Source organism: Anolis sagrei, chromosome 2 (assembly GCF_037176765.1).
Source record: "Anolis sagrei isolate rAnoSag1 chromosome 2, rAnoSag1.mat, whole genome shotgun sequence".
Taxonomy (NCBI): domain Eukaryota; kingdom Metazoa; phylum Chordata; class Lepidosauria; order Squamata; family Dactyloidae; genus Anolis; species Anolis sagrei.
In genome coordinates, this window is record NC_090022.1 from 303,481,676 (window position 1) to 303,498,013 (window position 16,338).

Genomic DNA, 16,338 nt, shown 5'->3' on the forward strand with positions numbered 1-16,338 from the left:
GCCATTTTTTGGAATGCTGCCATTTTGTATTTCCTGCTTTTGGAGTTACTGCTCTTTTGTATTTTCTATCCTACTGACCCTTTTGGAATTGCACTTTCCCCCTTTGTCCTTGCCTCCCTCAATAAACATTTCCAGATAGTATTATTGGATTCTGGTGTGGTGCTGGGTAAAAGGTGTTTCATGCTGGAGTGTAACAGATACATTGTCATGTTTTTGTTGGTTCACTTGGAAGTCCCACTTGGGCTTCGCCGTGTCCAGCCAAGGGACCCCCCCCCCCCCCCCGCCCTTTGCGCTTACCTCCTTGGCGCCCATGGCCTCAAACATCTTCTCCAGCTGGACCCTCAGCTGCTGGATGTTGTTCATCAGGATGCACGGCTGGTCGGGGACAGAGAGAGAGCAAGGCTGGTCAACAACAAGGACAGGAAGTTCCCGTTCTCTTTGGGGTCAGGCATTGGAATGGCGGAGAGGCTGGTAATTGGGGGGCGGAGAGTGGAAACCCCAAGCCAGGAAAGGATTTGGCAACACCAGGCTGCATCCATCCATCCACCCATCCCTCCATCCATCCCCAGCACCTCCCCAAGAAGCCCAGGGGATCAAACTGGTCCGGGCCAAGAAAGAAGGAAAGGGGAGGGACCGTGATGGGCATCTTCCATGGGCAACACAGGAAGTGGAGGAGAGGAAAGCAGGTGGGTGAATGAATGTGTGAGTGGGTGGGACATCTCAAGACCCATGCGGCGTAATCTTGGAGCAAAGAAGCACCAAGTGTATAGAGCAAATGTACGCAGCGTGGTGTGTCGTTCTGGAATGTAAGAGGTGTGGACTAGTGCTGATAACAGCAATTCGTGTGTTTGCCATGTTACGATCCGACGGTGTAGAAGCAAGTTTACAATGTGCTTGGTGTTAAGTAGCTTCCAATGTATATAACTGTAAAATAAAGTAGTTTATAGCTTAAGGTGGTTGTGATTAGTCGTGTTCCTGCCTTGCTGTGCGGCCGATGTCACTGACAAGTCCAACCCCATTCGGCCAAGATCAGGAAAAATGCATTCAAAGCACCCCTGACAGATGGCCATCCAGCCTCTGCTTAAAAGCTTCCAAAGAAGGAGCCCCCACCACACTCCAGGGCAGGGAGTTCCACTGCTGAACAGCTCTCAGATAGAGCAGAAGTATAGTCAGTATGCTGCAGTGAGATGTTCAGTTAATATATGAATTTGTTTGCAGGAGATGCAAAGTACAGTGTAGTACAGCCCATTGAAGTATAGTATAGTACAGTTTAAGTAGTAGTCAGTTAATATGAAACAATAGGGAATGTAGGCTGGATGGCCATCTGTCAGGGGTGATTTGAATGCAATATTCCTGCTTCTTGGCAGAATGGGGTTGGACTGGATGATGGCCCAGGAGGTCTCTTCCAACTCTTTGATTTTATGATTCTACCAGTATGTTAAATACATGAAGTTTTTAAGTAAATCAAATAGGTTAACTTTTAACGAAAACTACTTATTTTTGGTCTCTTGAGAGCATGATTTGAAAGCATTATATTTTATGGGAAAGTGGGCGATATGTTTTTTGGGCAACGGAAATAACGCTTCTGAAGATCTGCTCTATATTTTGTGCATTGGCATTGCTTTGTTCCTAGCAGTTCAGAGAGATAACCAGGTATATCAGTCTAACAACCGAGAAGCCTAATTTCCCTTGCATGAATAATACTAGTGGATATTTACCACTAAAGAGAAGATTCACTCAAAGGTCATACTTTACAAAAGGTTACGATCTCTGACAAGGTCTTGCCTTTCCAAAAGGCTATGTTTATTCTGAGAGTACCAATTAACCTCCGAAAGGGTCACGCTTCGAAAAGACTTTGGAGATGCCTGGTTTTCCCACTAGACAGCAAATACTGCCACGCGTGACCCCTCTGGGCTCTCCTGCGCATGGAAGACACAGAGGGAGAGGCTCACCACTTTCTCCTTGGCGCAGAAGGCCTGGAAGCCCCGGCTGACGATCTCCGCGTACTGCATGAGCACCTTCCCGATGGTCTGCAAGGAGGGCAAAGGTCAGGAGGGGCAGCAAGCACACAGCCCCCCCCCCACCCCAAGAATCACGTATGTTGCTGATTAAGGTCTCACCAGGGACCCCCCCCCCTTGCTCACCTTGGCGAAGCGGCGCATGTAATGGGCGACGATGGCCGGGTCGGGGCACTCCAGCTTCTTGATGATCTCAAAGCTCTGGTTGAGCTGCGTGAAGACGTCCACCACCGAGCAGGAGAAGAGCGCGTGCTCCGACGTCTGCTGGAACTGCGGGGAGGGGGAGCGGAGGAGGAGCGGGTCAGGACCCCCAACGCCATGGGGCACCCCCCACCCCAAAGTACCCCATGGTGCAAAGGGGAGGGGGCTGCTTTCTCCCTGCCTCCCCCCTCCTTCTGTTCCACCATTGTGACGTTGATACACGTTGGGCGCAAGATTGCACACGCCACATCCTGCCGCTACACCCACTTGGATGCTTCGCTTATTAGCAATCCGTTACGCTGTGTTAATATATGCATGAGATGATAATGGGAGTTAGAGTGCATGTCAAGAGCTGCTAATTAGGAGTTAATTGCCAGCGGAGGAGGGCGCAGCACAGTCTCCCAGGGGGGGGCCCTTTTGGGATTCCGTGTTGCGACTGGTTTATGAGGAAAGGGAGCCCTGTGAAAGCTGGCGAGGAGGGGAAGCGGCCCTGTGGGGATGGCTTGACCAAGAGAAGAAAAGGCCACCAATGGGAAAATGTTGTGGGAAGGGTCTGAAATGTGGGTTGTTGTGAGTTTTCTGGTCCGTACGGCCGTGTTTTATGGTGTAATGGTGTAATGTTTGTTATTGCTTAAGTTTTTAATTTTTAATTTGCTTTGAATTGTATTGTTATTGTTCTGTTGTTGTTGTGTTGTGTCCTTGGCCTCTGTAAGCCCCATCAAATCCCTTGGGAGATGCTAGCGGGGTACAAATAAAGTTTAATAATAATAATAATAATAATAATAATGTTCCAGAAGCATTCTCTCCTGACGTTTCGCCTGCATTTATGGCAGGCATCCTCAGAGGTGGTGAGGTTTGTCGGAAACTAGGAACGTGGGATTTATATACCTGGTTGGGAGGAAGAACCCTTGTCTGCTTAAGGAAAGTGTGAATACTGCAATTGGTCACCTTGATTAGCACTGAATAACCTTGCAGCTTCAAGGCTTGGCTGCTTCCTACGTGGGGGAATCCTTTGTTGGGAGGTGATTAGTTGACCTGATGGTTTCGTTTGTAATCTCCCTGTTTTTGAGTGTTGTTCTTTATTGTTATGATTTTAGAGGGGTTTTTTTTAGTACTGGGAGCCAGATTGTGTTCATTTTCATGGTCTCTTCCTTTCCGTTGAAAAGGTCCACCTGCTTCTTGTGGATTTCAGTGGCTTCTCTGTGTCGTCTGACATGGTGGTTGTGAGAACGGTCCAGCATTTCTGTGTTCTCCAATAATAGGCTGTGTCCAGGCTGTGTCTTAGTTTCCAAGAGACCTCACAACCTCTGAGGATGCTTACCACAGATGCAGGCGAAACATCAGGAAAGAATGCTTTTGTTTATGGCCATACAGACCATAAACACACAACAACCCAGTGATTCCAGCCATGGAAGCCTTCGACAACATATCTGAAATGTGCAAACTCTAAACGAGGCGTGTTAGGAATTGTGGGAATTGAGGGCCCACATTTGCCCACTCCTGCTCTAAACGCTGTGGCACGGAAGTGGCTTCTCCCCGGGCTGAGCATGAGCTCCTTTTCTGAGGCAATGATGGCACAATGCTGGGGTCCTGGCCCACTCCCACCACCTCATTCTGAGAGGCCCCCAAGAGCCCCCTCCCATCGCAGCAAGAAACACAGGAGCTCCCGGGTCATATTTTTTATTTTTTATTATTGTTTTTATTTATTTATTTACTTTTATTTATTTATTGATTGATTGATAATGTTGTGTATTTTACTGTCTATGTTTTTAATTGCTTGTATTGATGTTTTATTGCTTCTATTGTTGTGTTTGGGCTCGGCCACAAATAAAGTTAATAATAATAATAATAATAATAATAATAATAATAATAATTGCTCTGCAGCAACCGAGCGAAGACTGGATCAAAGCTCTTGACGTGCACTCTCACTCCCGTTATCTTCGCAAGCATATGGCAGGTTTGATCTGGACGACAGAGATTGTCTAAACAACCCAATCACTCTTTTCCTTTTGGACAGTGTGGCAGATCTCCAAGGAATGCAACGCCTGCCACTCACTCACCGCCTGATCAACTTAAGCAGGAGGGATGGTGAGTATGAAGGGTGAATGGACGTGGAGTGAATGCTGAGTCTATGGGACGTTTCCCCTTTGTCTGTGTAGCCACAGCAAGTATTGTGAAACCAGTCCTGGGCCTGTGGGCCTACTTCTCTCTCTACGAGTGCCTGGTGTATTTTCTCCCACTGAAAACGGACTAACGCACGTTCTTAAGGCTAAGGGAGGATTCCTGACCACAGCGAGAGGCGTCTGGAGAAGGCGCTCCCGTCTCCCCAGAAGGCAAGAGCACTTCCGCCGCCAGAGACAATGTCACTCCCACCCCAAAGCCGGGACCGTGCCCCCCCCCCCCCGGATACGCACCCCGTCCTTCTTGTCCCTCTCCAGGGCGCCGTGCATGAACTCCATGGAGACCTCCTCGTTCTCCTCCAGCCACTGCATCACAAACTGCTCAAACCACCTGCAAGGAGACAAGGGCACAACCAAGTGACCAAGACACACCCGCAGAGCTATGTTAGTTAGTTAACTAACTAACTAATTAATTAATTAATTTACTTTGCTTCTATACCGCTGTTCTCAGACCGGGGGCGACTCACAGCGGTGTACAACATAGGAAGAACAAAATTCAAGACACAGTATAAAAACAATTCGCAATCCAGCATTATACAAAAACATAGTCATTACTATTCAGCGTCGTCTCATCATCCAAACCACAATCCAGTATCATTATCCGTTGTTCCATTCCTATAGTCATTACCAATCATTGCACTTCATGTTCGAACGCCTTCTTGAACAACCAAGTCTTTAATTTCCTGCGGAATATCATCAAGGAAGGAGCCAGTCTAATGTCCACGGGAAGGGTGTTCCACAGCCAAGGAGCCACCACCGAGAAGGCTCTATCTCTCGTCCCCGCCAGCCGTGCCTGTGACGCAGGCGGGATCGAGAGCAGGGCCTCCCCGGAAGATCTCAAAGTCCTGGTGGGCTCATAGGTCGAGATGCGGTCGGATAGATATCTTGGGCCGGAACCGTTTAGGGCTTTATAGGCCAATGCCAGCACCTTGAATTGAGCCCGGTAGCAAATCGGCAGCAAGTGGAGCTGGTACAGCAAGGGGGTTGTATCCTCCCTGCGTCCCACTCCTGTTAGTATCATGGCTGCCGAGCGTTGGACTAGTTGGAGCTTCTGGGCCGTCTTCAAAGGCAACCCCATGTAGAGAGCGTTGCAGTAGTCTAAACGGGATGTAACCAGAGCGTGGACAACCATGGCCAAGTCAGACTTCCCGAGGTACGGGCGCAGCTGGCGCACAAGCCTAAGCTGTGCGAATGCTCCCCTGGTCACCGCCGAGACCTGGGGATCCAGGCTCAGCGATGAGTCCAGGGTCACACCCAAGCTGCGAACCTGTGCCTTCAGGGGGAGTGCGACCCCATCCAGCACAGGCTGTAACCCTATGCCCTGTTTACTAACATTTATATTTTTATTTATATAGATATGAGGGGTGGGGAGGGGCACAAGAGCGGGTATAGAACAGGAGCATTTCCAACATCTGACATCTTTGTCTTCCATTGCGATCTAATTTTCTATGATGTTAAAAAAGAAAAGGGGGGGGGGAGCATTTCTTTTCTAATCTAAAATAGAAAGAGAGAGAAGTGGGTGGACAGTGCTTTGAAACAAAAGAGATAGGAAACTTGAGAAATGGACAACAGGAAGCCCCAATTAACGCTTCCCACCTTGTCTCTGCTGACTTCTTCCTAATTAAAAAAAAATCTATTCTTTTTGTCCTCAATCATCTAATCCCGGGTAGATTAACTGTCCAGGATCCTTTGGATATCATTGGGGATCCTGTTATTCTTGTCAGTAGTAACATCTCTGGTTTCTTTTCTTTTCTTGTTATTCCTACGTCCCTGGGCTACTAATTTTCCCTTGGTGTCAGACAACATCCAATGTTTGCTTTTCTTCTTTTCTCAAGAAAAGGCTGCCATTCTACTTCAAATCTGGCAAGTTCTGGAGATTGTATAAACCTAGTGATTGGTCCTCCTCTCATTCCCGTACCTCGGGAAGTCTGACTTGGCCATGGTAGTACACGCTCTGGTCACATCCCGCCTTGACTACTGCAACGCTCTCTACGTGGGGCTGCCCTTGAAGACGGCCCGGAAGCTCCAGCTAGTCCAGCGCGCGGCAGCCATGTTACTAACAGGAGCGGGACGCAGGGAGCATACAACGCCCTTGTTTGTACCAGCTCCACTGGCTGCCGATCTGCTACCGGGCCCAATTCAAGGTGCTGGCGTTGGCCTACAAAGCCCTAAACAGTTCCGGCCCAAAATACCTGTCTGACCGCATCTCGGCCTATGAGCCCACGAGGACTTTGAGATCGTCCGGGGAGGCCCTTCTCTCGATCCCGCCTGCCTCACAGGCACGCCTGGCGGGGACGAGGGACAGGGCCTTCTCGGTGGTGGCCCCCCGGCTGTGGAACACCCTCCCTGTGGACATCAGACTGGCACCCTCCCTTATGACATTCCGCAAGACACTAAAGACGTGGTTGTTTGAGAAGGCGTTTGAGTAAGTGCTGCAACAATTGGCAATGACGATTGGAACGGAACATGGATAACGAGATTTGGATTGTGATTCAACGATGAGACGTCGCAAATGACTTAGTCTAATTGTATTATTGATAGTGATGCTGTTTAATGTTTAATGTTGTTTTTGATATTGCTTATGTTGTAGATTGTACCTGTTTTTACATGTTGTACACCGCCGTGAGTCACCCCAGGGCTGAGAACGGTGGTCTACAAGTGCAGTAAATAAATAAATAAAATAAATTATTAGAGAATTCGATTTCTTCTTTTAATTTGGGAGGGTCTGGCAATTGTGTAAACCTGACCCATTTGCCCATTTCTGTCAGATCCATCATTTCTATAATCCATAAATCTTGAGTGGAAATTTCCTTCTGTTTCCAGTAATCACAAATATGAAATGCTCTTATCCTCTTGTTTGGTGAGTTTAGTCCATTTATATTTAATGAAAGTATCTTTAGGACCCTCATTCCTCAAATAATAGATGTTTTAAACATATCACCTATCCTTCTGGGTTTTCCATCTGAATCTGTAGCCTTGCTTCTTAAGTTTATCTGTCAGGAAGAAGTAATGTATTTATTTATTTATTTATTTCATGTATAACCCACCTTTCTCACCCCGCAGGGGACTCAGGGCGGCCTACAAACTCTGGTAAAATAATCTCTTCTTTTCTTTATTGTCTGAGGTGAGAGTTCTCTTCATACTGCAATTCTGGTATTTCCTATTTCAGTCAGATCTTTGGTGTGGGCTTGTAAAACTTGGTTTCGTACTTTCTTTCTTGCAAACAACACAATCACATCCCTTGAAAGTTTACTTCTTATTTCATGTTGGGATTGGACGCTAAAGGTCCCGTCGATATAAGTCCTGACCACCTGCTCTGCTCTACCAAGGATTCCAAACACAACTCCAGTTATTGCCATATGAAGTTCCTGTGCAGATTCCGGTATTCCTCTCAACCTCAAACAGTTTTCTATTTGCAAATACTCCAACCATCGGAGTTGAGCTGAGTCCCTTTGGAAATCCATTTGCATCTTCTTTTGTGCCTCTTCAACTATCTTTATTTTCTGTTTTTTGTTGTTCCTGTGCCACTCATTACATCTGCCATCTGATGCATATCTTTCTTTATCTCTTGTTGTCCTTTCAGTAAATAATCTTCAGCCTATTTAATTTTCATGTCAACCTTGGCCTCCAAATTTTTCATTCCATCTGGAATGGTTATTAATTGGGCCAAGATTTCCCTCACTGGATGATCTTCTTGTGGGATAGATCCTCTCTTGGAAGCTTCTTTCTGGTCTTTGAATATTGGTCTTGTTGACACTGCAGTACTTTTTGCAATCATTATGGTTTTATCTCTATGGTTCATCTCTATGGTCACTTCCAGTCTCATTTGCTGTCTGGATTCAGTCCAGAGGCTCCATGCGCTCCAGGATGTTATGGCTATTGAGTTATGGGGATTGTGGCACAGCAGGCTGAGTGTCAGCTGCATTAAGATCACTCTGACCAAAAGGTCATGAGTTTGAAGCCAGCCCGTGTTGGAGTAGGTTTCCAACCAATTGTGTGTAGCCTGTTGTCGACCTTTGCAACCCGAAAGACAGTTGCATCTGTCAAGTAGGAAAACAAGGTACCACCTTAAAGTGTGAGGAGGCTAAATTAACTGATTTATGAGGCCATAAAGAAGACTCCAGCAAAGCATTCCAGCGGGGAAGCATGCGGGGAATGCGGAAGTGCTTCATCACCGTCGCAGATGGACGAGGAAAGCGACAGCGCCCCTGGCGGCCAGAAAAAGTTAAATATAGCTTCTGTGTATGTCTGTATATGTTTGTATGTCAAAACTTGGCATTGAATGTTTGTCATATATGTGTACACTGTAATCCGTCCTGAGTCCCCTGCTGTGGGGTGAGGAGAAGGGCGGAATAGAAAAGCTGTAAATAATAATAATAATAATAATAATAATAATAATAATAATAATTCCCACAGTTCCAACAACATAATCTTTAACAAATTAGTTCACTTCACCCTTTGTAATTGGTCTCAGCAGATCGTTCCGTCAGGCAGAATTAGAAAATTATTGAAAAATAGTTCCCGTAATAATACTTTAAAGTCCTTTTTTTCTTTACAATTTCCAACGAAGGAAAAAAAAGCAGTTTACCTCTTAGAGATTTTTTTGCCCAAGAAGTTGGTAAACTTACAGGAGATTTAAGGGCATCTTTGAGTTGTTTTTTGATCCTTGTGTCAATACAGCCTTGTAAGAGGTGAATCAGAGCTGCTTGCACGACTGCTTGCATGACAATGTCGCTTAAGCGGTTGAGGGGGGAAAAGGAAGGGGCCTGAGGCTGTGAGGAATGGTGGGAGTTGGAGTCCAAAACACCTGGAGGGAGGGACGAAGTTGGCCCATGCCTTTGTCCTCTTGGAAGTGGACACTTCAGTCTATCAAGAGATCGTCTACATACCCATGTTGTGAGAGCTGAGTGCATTTGGGGGGCACCATCCTGAGTGCATTTGGGGGGCAAGACAGTCAACTCCCCCCAACACACACCCCCAATTTCACAATCTAGATTTGAGTTCCAAGCTGCTTTGAACCAGCAGTGGAATTGGCACCAAGAGTGCTAATTATGGGCTGCTTCCATTTGCAAAGAAGGTGAGAGACACCACAGCAGTAAAGGGAGGGAAACGCAAGCCCAGAGCATGATGGGAAGAGGAGCCCAAAATAACCTTCCACACTTCGGAAGAGAGAGGCACACGTTGCCTAATATTGGAAGTGATGCACGATGGTGTTAAAACATCAGTGCTGGACTGGTTCCCTGAAGGAGTTGCCAGCTGGTCCCACGCTCCACGAGCCACAGCCGGAGCCTCTTCCCTTTGCATGCGCTACTGGAGGCTTCTTCTTGTCTTAAGGACATTGGCTAAACACACATAATAAAATAGTAATAGTAATAATAATAATAAAGTAAGATTATTATTATTACTATTACTATTATTATTATTATTTATTTATTTATTTATTTATTATTTTTTATTTGCATTTATTGACCGCCCCTCTCAGCCCGAGGGCGACTTATTAATAATAATAATTATTATTATTGGCTGCAGTGGTGCAATGGGTTAAACCCTTGTGCCGCTGAACTGCTGACCTGAAGGTCGGCAGTTCAAATCTGCAAGACAGGGTGAGCTCCCGTCTGTCAGCCCTAGCTCCTGTCAACCTAGCAGTTCGAAAACATGCTAATATGAGTAGATAAATAGGTACCGCTTCTGGGTTGCTGTAGGTTTTTTCGGGCTATATGGCCATGTTCTAAAAGCATTCTCTCCTGACGTTTCGCCTGCATCTATGGCAAGCATCCTCAGAGGGAGTGAGGTCTGTTGGAACTAGGAAAAAGGAGTTTATATATCTGTGGAATGACCAGGGTGGGGCAAAGGACTCTTGTCTGCTGGAGCTAGGTGTGAATGTTTCAACTGACCACCTTGATTAGCATATAATGGCTTGACAGTGCCTTGAGCAAACTTTTGTTGAGAAGTGATTAGATGTCCTTGTTTGTTTCCTCTCTGTTGTTGTGCCGCTTCGGTAGGAAAAGGCAAAGAGACGCTCCAAGTAATCTTGCCGGCCACACAAACGGGAGGGGACAACGCTGGCTCCTTGGCTTGGAAATGGAGAAAGAACATTTCTCCCAGAGCCAGAGCTAAGCAGCACCCCCAGAAGCCAGAAATGAAAGGAGGAGCCTCTGCCTTTGTTTGTGTTTGTCTGTCTCATGGTATATGACTGTAAAGGTATTGAATGTTTGCCTATGTATGTAAATGATGTAATCTGCTCTCAATCCCCTAAGGGAGAACGGCAGGATATAAATAAGGTGTATTATTATTATTATTATTATTATTATTATTATTATTCATAGAATCCTAGAATCCAAGAGTTGGAAGAGACCTCCTGGGCCATCATCCAGTCCAACCCCATTCTGCCAAGAAGCAGGAATATTGCATTCAAAGCACCCCTGACAGATGGCCATCCAGCCTCTGCTTAAAAGCTTCCAAAGAAGGAGCCTCCACCACACTCCCTCTGGGGCAGAGAGTTCCACTGCTGAACGGCTCTCACAGTCAGGAAGTTCTTCCTTGTGTTCAGATGGAATCTCCTCTCTTGTAGTTTGAAGCCATTGCTCCCTTGCGTCTTAGTCTCCAGGGAAGCAGAAAGGAAGCTTGCTCCCTCCTCCTCCCTGTGGCTTCCTCTCACATATTTATCCATGGCTCTCATCATATCTCCTCTCATCCTTCTCTTCTCCAGGTTAAACATGCCCAGTTCTTTAAGCCGCTCCTCATACGGCTTGTTCTCCAGACCCTTGATCTGCTCCCTCCTCCTCCCTGTGGCTTCCTCTCACATATTTATACATGGCCATTATCATATCTCCTCTCAGCCTTCTCTTCTTCAGGCTAAACGTGCCCAGCTCCTTAAGCCGCTCCTCATAGGGCTTGTTCTCCAGACCCTTGATCATTTGACTCTCCCTCTTCCTCTGGACACATTCCAGCTTAGAGTCAATCTCTCTCTTGAATTCTGGCGCCCAGAATTGGACACAATATTCCAGGTAAAGTGGTCTAACCAAAGCAGAATAGAGCATGGGGAGCATTACTTCCTTAGATCTAGACACTAGGCTCCTATTGATGCACGCCAAAATCCCATTGGCTTTTTTTGCCGCCACATCACATTCCTGGCTCATGTTCCCCTTCTTCCTCCCCACGAGGACTCCAAGATCTTTTTCACATGTCCTGCTCTTGAGCCAGGCCTCATTGTCCCCCATTCTGTCTCTTTGCATTTCGTTATTATTATTATTATTATTATTATTATTATTATTATTATTATTACATTAGAGGGAGGAGAACTAAAAGGGAAGTTGTCCAAGGCAAACAAAAAAGAATCCTTTCCTATGCTCCAAATCCCATGTTCACGTGGGGCAAAAGGACTGAGTGGAGGCAGTTGAGGAGGAACCGGGTAGCACGAGAACCGCGCAGCGTGGACGGGCTTTGTGTGCCGTGAGCCAAAGCAAAGGCACGATGATTTCCCGCATCCCACCTGGGCACCTGATTCCGAGGCACACCTCCCTCCCTCCTTACCAAGTGAGGCGCTGACGTGCCTTGTTTGCTGACATTTGGATTTAGTTGATTCCCTGTTTATTTGGGGAACGGCAGAGTCTTAGCACAGCGGATGACTCAGCCGCACAGAAGGCACCAAGTGGGCCTTAGAATCACAGAATCATAGAATCATAGAATCAAAGAGTTGGAAGAGACCTCCTGGGCCATCCAAGAAGCAGGAATATTGCATTCAAATCACCCCTGACAGATGGCCATCCAGCCTCTGTTTCAAAGCTTCCAAAGGAGGAGCCTCCACCACACTCTGGGGCAGAGAGTTCCACTGCTGAACAGCTCTCACAGTCAGGATGTCCTTCCTCATGTTCAGGTGGAATCTCCTCTCTTGTAGTTTGAAGCGATGGCTCCATTGCGTCCTAGTCTCCAGGGAAGCAGAAAGGAAGCTTGCTCCCTCCTCTCTATGACTTCATAGAATCATAGAATCCTAGAATCCTAGAGTGGGAAGAGACCTCCTGGGCCATCCAGTCCAACCCCATTCTGCCAAGAAGCAGGAACATTGCATTCAAATCACCCCTGACAGATGGCCATCCAGCCTCTGCTTCAAAGCTTCCAAAGGAGGAGCCTCCACCACACTCCCTCCGGGGCAGGCAGAGAGTTCCACTGCTGAACGGCTCTCTCAGTCAGGAAGTTCTTCCTCATGTTCAGGTGGAATCTCCTCTCTTGTAGTTTGAAGCCATTGTTCCCTTGTGCCCTACTCTCCAGGGAAGCAGAAAACAAGCTTGCTCCCTCCTCCTCCTCCCTGTGGCTTCCTCTCACATATTTATACATGGCCCTCATCATATCTCCTCTCAGCCTTCTCTTCTTCAGGCTAAACATGCCCAGTTCCCTAAGCCGCTCCTCATAGGGCTTGTTCTCCAGACCCTTGATCATTTTAGTCGCCCTCCTCTGGACACTTTCCAGCTTGTCAATATCTCTCTTCAGTTGTGGTGCCCAGAATTGGACACAGCATTCCAGATGTGGTCTAACCAAAGCAGAATAGAGCCTGGGGAGCATGACTTCCTTAGATCTAGAAACTATGCTCCTCTTGATGCAGGCCAACATCCCAAAATCCCTTCTTGCTGTTGAGAGGAAGGCAAGGAGGAGGAGGAGGAGGAGGACGTGGTCAGTGGCTGGAATGAGCCCAGGCCCAACGGCCATAGCGATGGGCACCCTGAGGTCAGGATCTGACCCACGGAGAGAGAGGGGGCATCCCGCTGGCCTCGGCCCCAAATGCACAGCCTCCGCATCGAGATGCGCTTCCCTCCACAGATGGCGGGTGACTAACGCGCCCGTTTGCCAGGCAGCCGAGACAAAGCCGGCACTGGCGGAAGACCCATCCCAACCCAAAGCGGGGGAAGCCTCCGCCTTCTCCTTGTGGGGTGGCTATGGGCACATGCAGGAAGGCAGGGAACACGCAATGAGCAATGGAATGGGATTCACCACGCAGAGGCACACGGCTGCACCATGCACTCGCATTTGGAGCTGGGGACACATTTTGCGCGCGATTCCTGCAAACTCCAGATTCAATCATCTCACAGGAATGGACTTGGGTAATAATTCTAAGCAACTGCAAAATGCATATTTGGACTTTGGCCCTCCAAGTGTCGAGGACTCCAACTCCCACTATTCCTCACAGTCTCAGGCTCTCCCCCCCCCCCCCCCCCGTTGTGGTTCAGTGGGATGAGAATGATGGGATTCAAATTCCTGGATGTGTTTCTGTGCCTCAGCCCAAGGCTCTCACAGACAGGGGAGATTCAAGCAAGCGGTTCTCACAGGAAAGGAATGCCAGTAGTAAGGGAGTGTCTTCCCACACCGATAGCAAAGGCCTTGATCTGCGGGCTAGGCGGAGTTCACGCTTAGCTAGTAGATGAGAGGTCAGGTCGGGGAAAGGTCATGGGACCACTGTGAGAGCAGAATGTTTTCATGATTGGAAAAAAGGTATTTAGGCTTCTCACAAAGGAAGCGAAACTGTCAGTTCAACGTCGCTTATTAGCCTGAAAACTTCAAGAAATGACCTTAGCCTGGAAAGCAGTACGCTTGGGACTTCTTGCATGGTGATTCTTGGGGCAAATGTTTCTTTGCTTGTACCTGGGACTCTGGTTTGAACTCTGCCAATAGGATTGTGTCTCCTGCTTCTACCTGAAGATCTTTGGAACTGTATCATGCATTTAACCTTAATCTTTGGAACTTTGCAATGCTTATTCTTTCTGTTGACTTGGATTTTTTCCTCAATAAACTATAAAACTACAGCTTTCGTGTGGTGGTGTTTGGAAGCAAGGTGAAGCCTACTCTGAGTTGCAACACCCCCCCCCCCCCCCCCCGCGTGTGTTTGTTTTGAAGGCCAGGCTAGGTACTTCAGCCAGCAGCAACTGTAATTGCTGAAGGTCATTCACCCCACTGCTGGCACTAGAATTGGTCTGAGCAAACTTGGGCCCTCCCTCCGGGTGTTTTGGACTCCAACTCCCACCATTCCTCACAACCTCACGCCCTTTCCTTTCCCCCCTGTGTGTTTGTTTTGAAGGCCAGGCTAGATACTTTAGCCAGCAGCAACTGGAATTGCTGAAGGTCATTCACCCCACTGCTGGCACTAGAACTGGTCTGAGCAAACTTGGGCCCTCCCTCCGGGTGTTTTGGACTCCAACTCCCACCATTCCTCACAGCCTCTGGCCCTTCCCTTTTCCACCCTGTGTGTTTGTTTTGAAGGCCAGGCTAGGTACTTCAGTCAGCAGCAACTGGAATTGCTGAAGCTCATTCACCCCACTGCTGGCACTAGAACAGCCACGAGCAAACTTGGCCCCTCTGGGTGTTTTGGACTTCAACTCCCAGAATTCCTAACAGCCTCAGGCCCTTTCCTTTTCCCCCTCAGCCGCTTAAGCGGCTGAGGGGGAAAAGGAAAGGGCCTGAGTCTGTTAGGAATTCTGGGAGTTGAAGTCCAAAACACCTGGAGGGAGGGCCCAAGTTGGTCCATGCTGCTGAATTGTTCCCATAATAGGGAGCATGAAAACAGCTCAGCACCTGGCCCAGCTGCAGAAATTAAAGAGCAAATAGATAGCCGGGAATTAAAGAGCAAATAGATAACAGGAGAGCCAAACAGTGGCTTCGGCGGTCTGCCAGGCTTCGAGAGAAAAGGATAAGAAGTTCTCAGTTAAAATGAAACTAATTTCTGGATGCTAGAGACTTAGCTAACAAGGAGATAAAAGTCCCAAGTGTAGGATATGTAGCCAGATGAAGCAGCGGAATTGGTACCAAGAGTGCCAATTATGGGATCCATAGAAACCCACTGGATGTCCTCAGGCAGTCCCACTCTCTCACCCTCAATGGAGGGCAAAGGAGGCAACGCTCTTCACCTCCGGAAAGGCGCAATGAGGACCCTAACCCATGCCTGTGTTGTGTGCAAAAGACGGGAGGGACTCACGCAGGGTAGTCGGGCACGATCCCCTTGGAGGCCGGGAGGCTGCAGACATATTCGTTGTAGAGCCATTTCACTTTGAAGTGCAGGTTCATGTAGTCGGCGCTCTTGCACAGCCGGTGCCGCTCGTGTTCTGCGGGAAAAGCAAAACGGGGAAGGAGGAGGGGGGAAGGAAGTCATGAGGAGGGCACATCGAGGGGGCCCTTCCCCTCCACAGGACCTCCACCCATGCATCCGGCTGTCAGGAGGGTCAGGGCCAAGGCTGTAGGAGCCCTTTTGCTGCATAGGTCCCCGGAACGAGGGCCAAATACCTCACCGTTCAGCAGCCTGAGCCCCCAGGAAGGCCTTCAAAAACAGACGGGGAAAGCAGGGGGGCTCGTCTCAAGGGCCAGAGGTCACCATGAAGGTCAGCCGCCAAGTGAGGGTCCAGGACACCGCTGGCCCAAGAGCACCCCCTCTCCACACAGGGAAGCGACCTCGCCTTCCAGGCTTTGAGCCCACCCACCCCAATAGGTTCACAGAATTATAGATGGGATCCCAGGGGTGGGAAACCGCTGCCCCCCACTCTGAACCACGAAGTGTCCGAGTGCCACTCATACGCCCCCAACCCTTCTGAGCCCATTTTGAGGCTCCCTTCGCCCACAGAAAGAGCAACTTGCAATGGATGGCAAATAACAAAGGCAATCTCAGTGTCTCCATTTAATAATGTGGGGATTTTCTTTGCACTTGGGAAGGACAAATGTGAGCCACACCAGATTCTCCCTGGTTGTTGTGGCTGAGCTATTTTCTGACGATGAGGATGATGGGATTCAGATTCCTGTTGGGTTTCAGCTTCCTGGCTCTTTGTCTATGCCTCAGATCTCTGAGCCTGCTTCCAAGGCTCTCACAGATAGACAGTTCAGTGTCAACACAGCTATTTTCACCAGAAAGGAATTTTAACGAAGGGAATAGCAGCCAGGTGCCTTCCCATGATGATATCGAAAGT

At 48.1% G+C, this 16,338-nt stretch overlaps 1 protein-coding gene across 1 annotated transcript in view; it reads right to left on the minus strand.

Annotated features, from left to right (window-relative positions):
• LOC132768096 (uncharacterized) overlaps positions 1-16,338 on the minus strand; it is a 253,159-nt gene that overhangs the window by 26,069 nt on the left and 210,752 nt on the right. Inside the window, exons 33-37 of the mRNA XM_067464869.1 lie at positions 15,360-15,486; positions 4,634-4,730; positions 2,145-2,288; positions 1,953-2,030; positions 298-375 (exon numbers count right to left, since the gene is read on the minus strand). Of these exons, the coding sequence (XP_067320970.1) occupies positions 298-375; positions 1,953-2,030; positions 2,145-2,288; positions 4,634-4,730; positions 15,360-15,486 (524 nt within the window). The remainder of the gene's footprint in view (positions 1-297; positions 376-1,952; positions 2,031-2,144; positions 2,289-4,633; positions 4,731-15,359; positions 15,487-16,338) is intronic.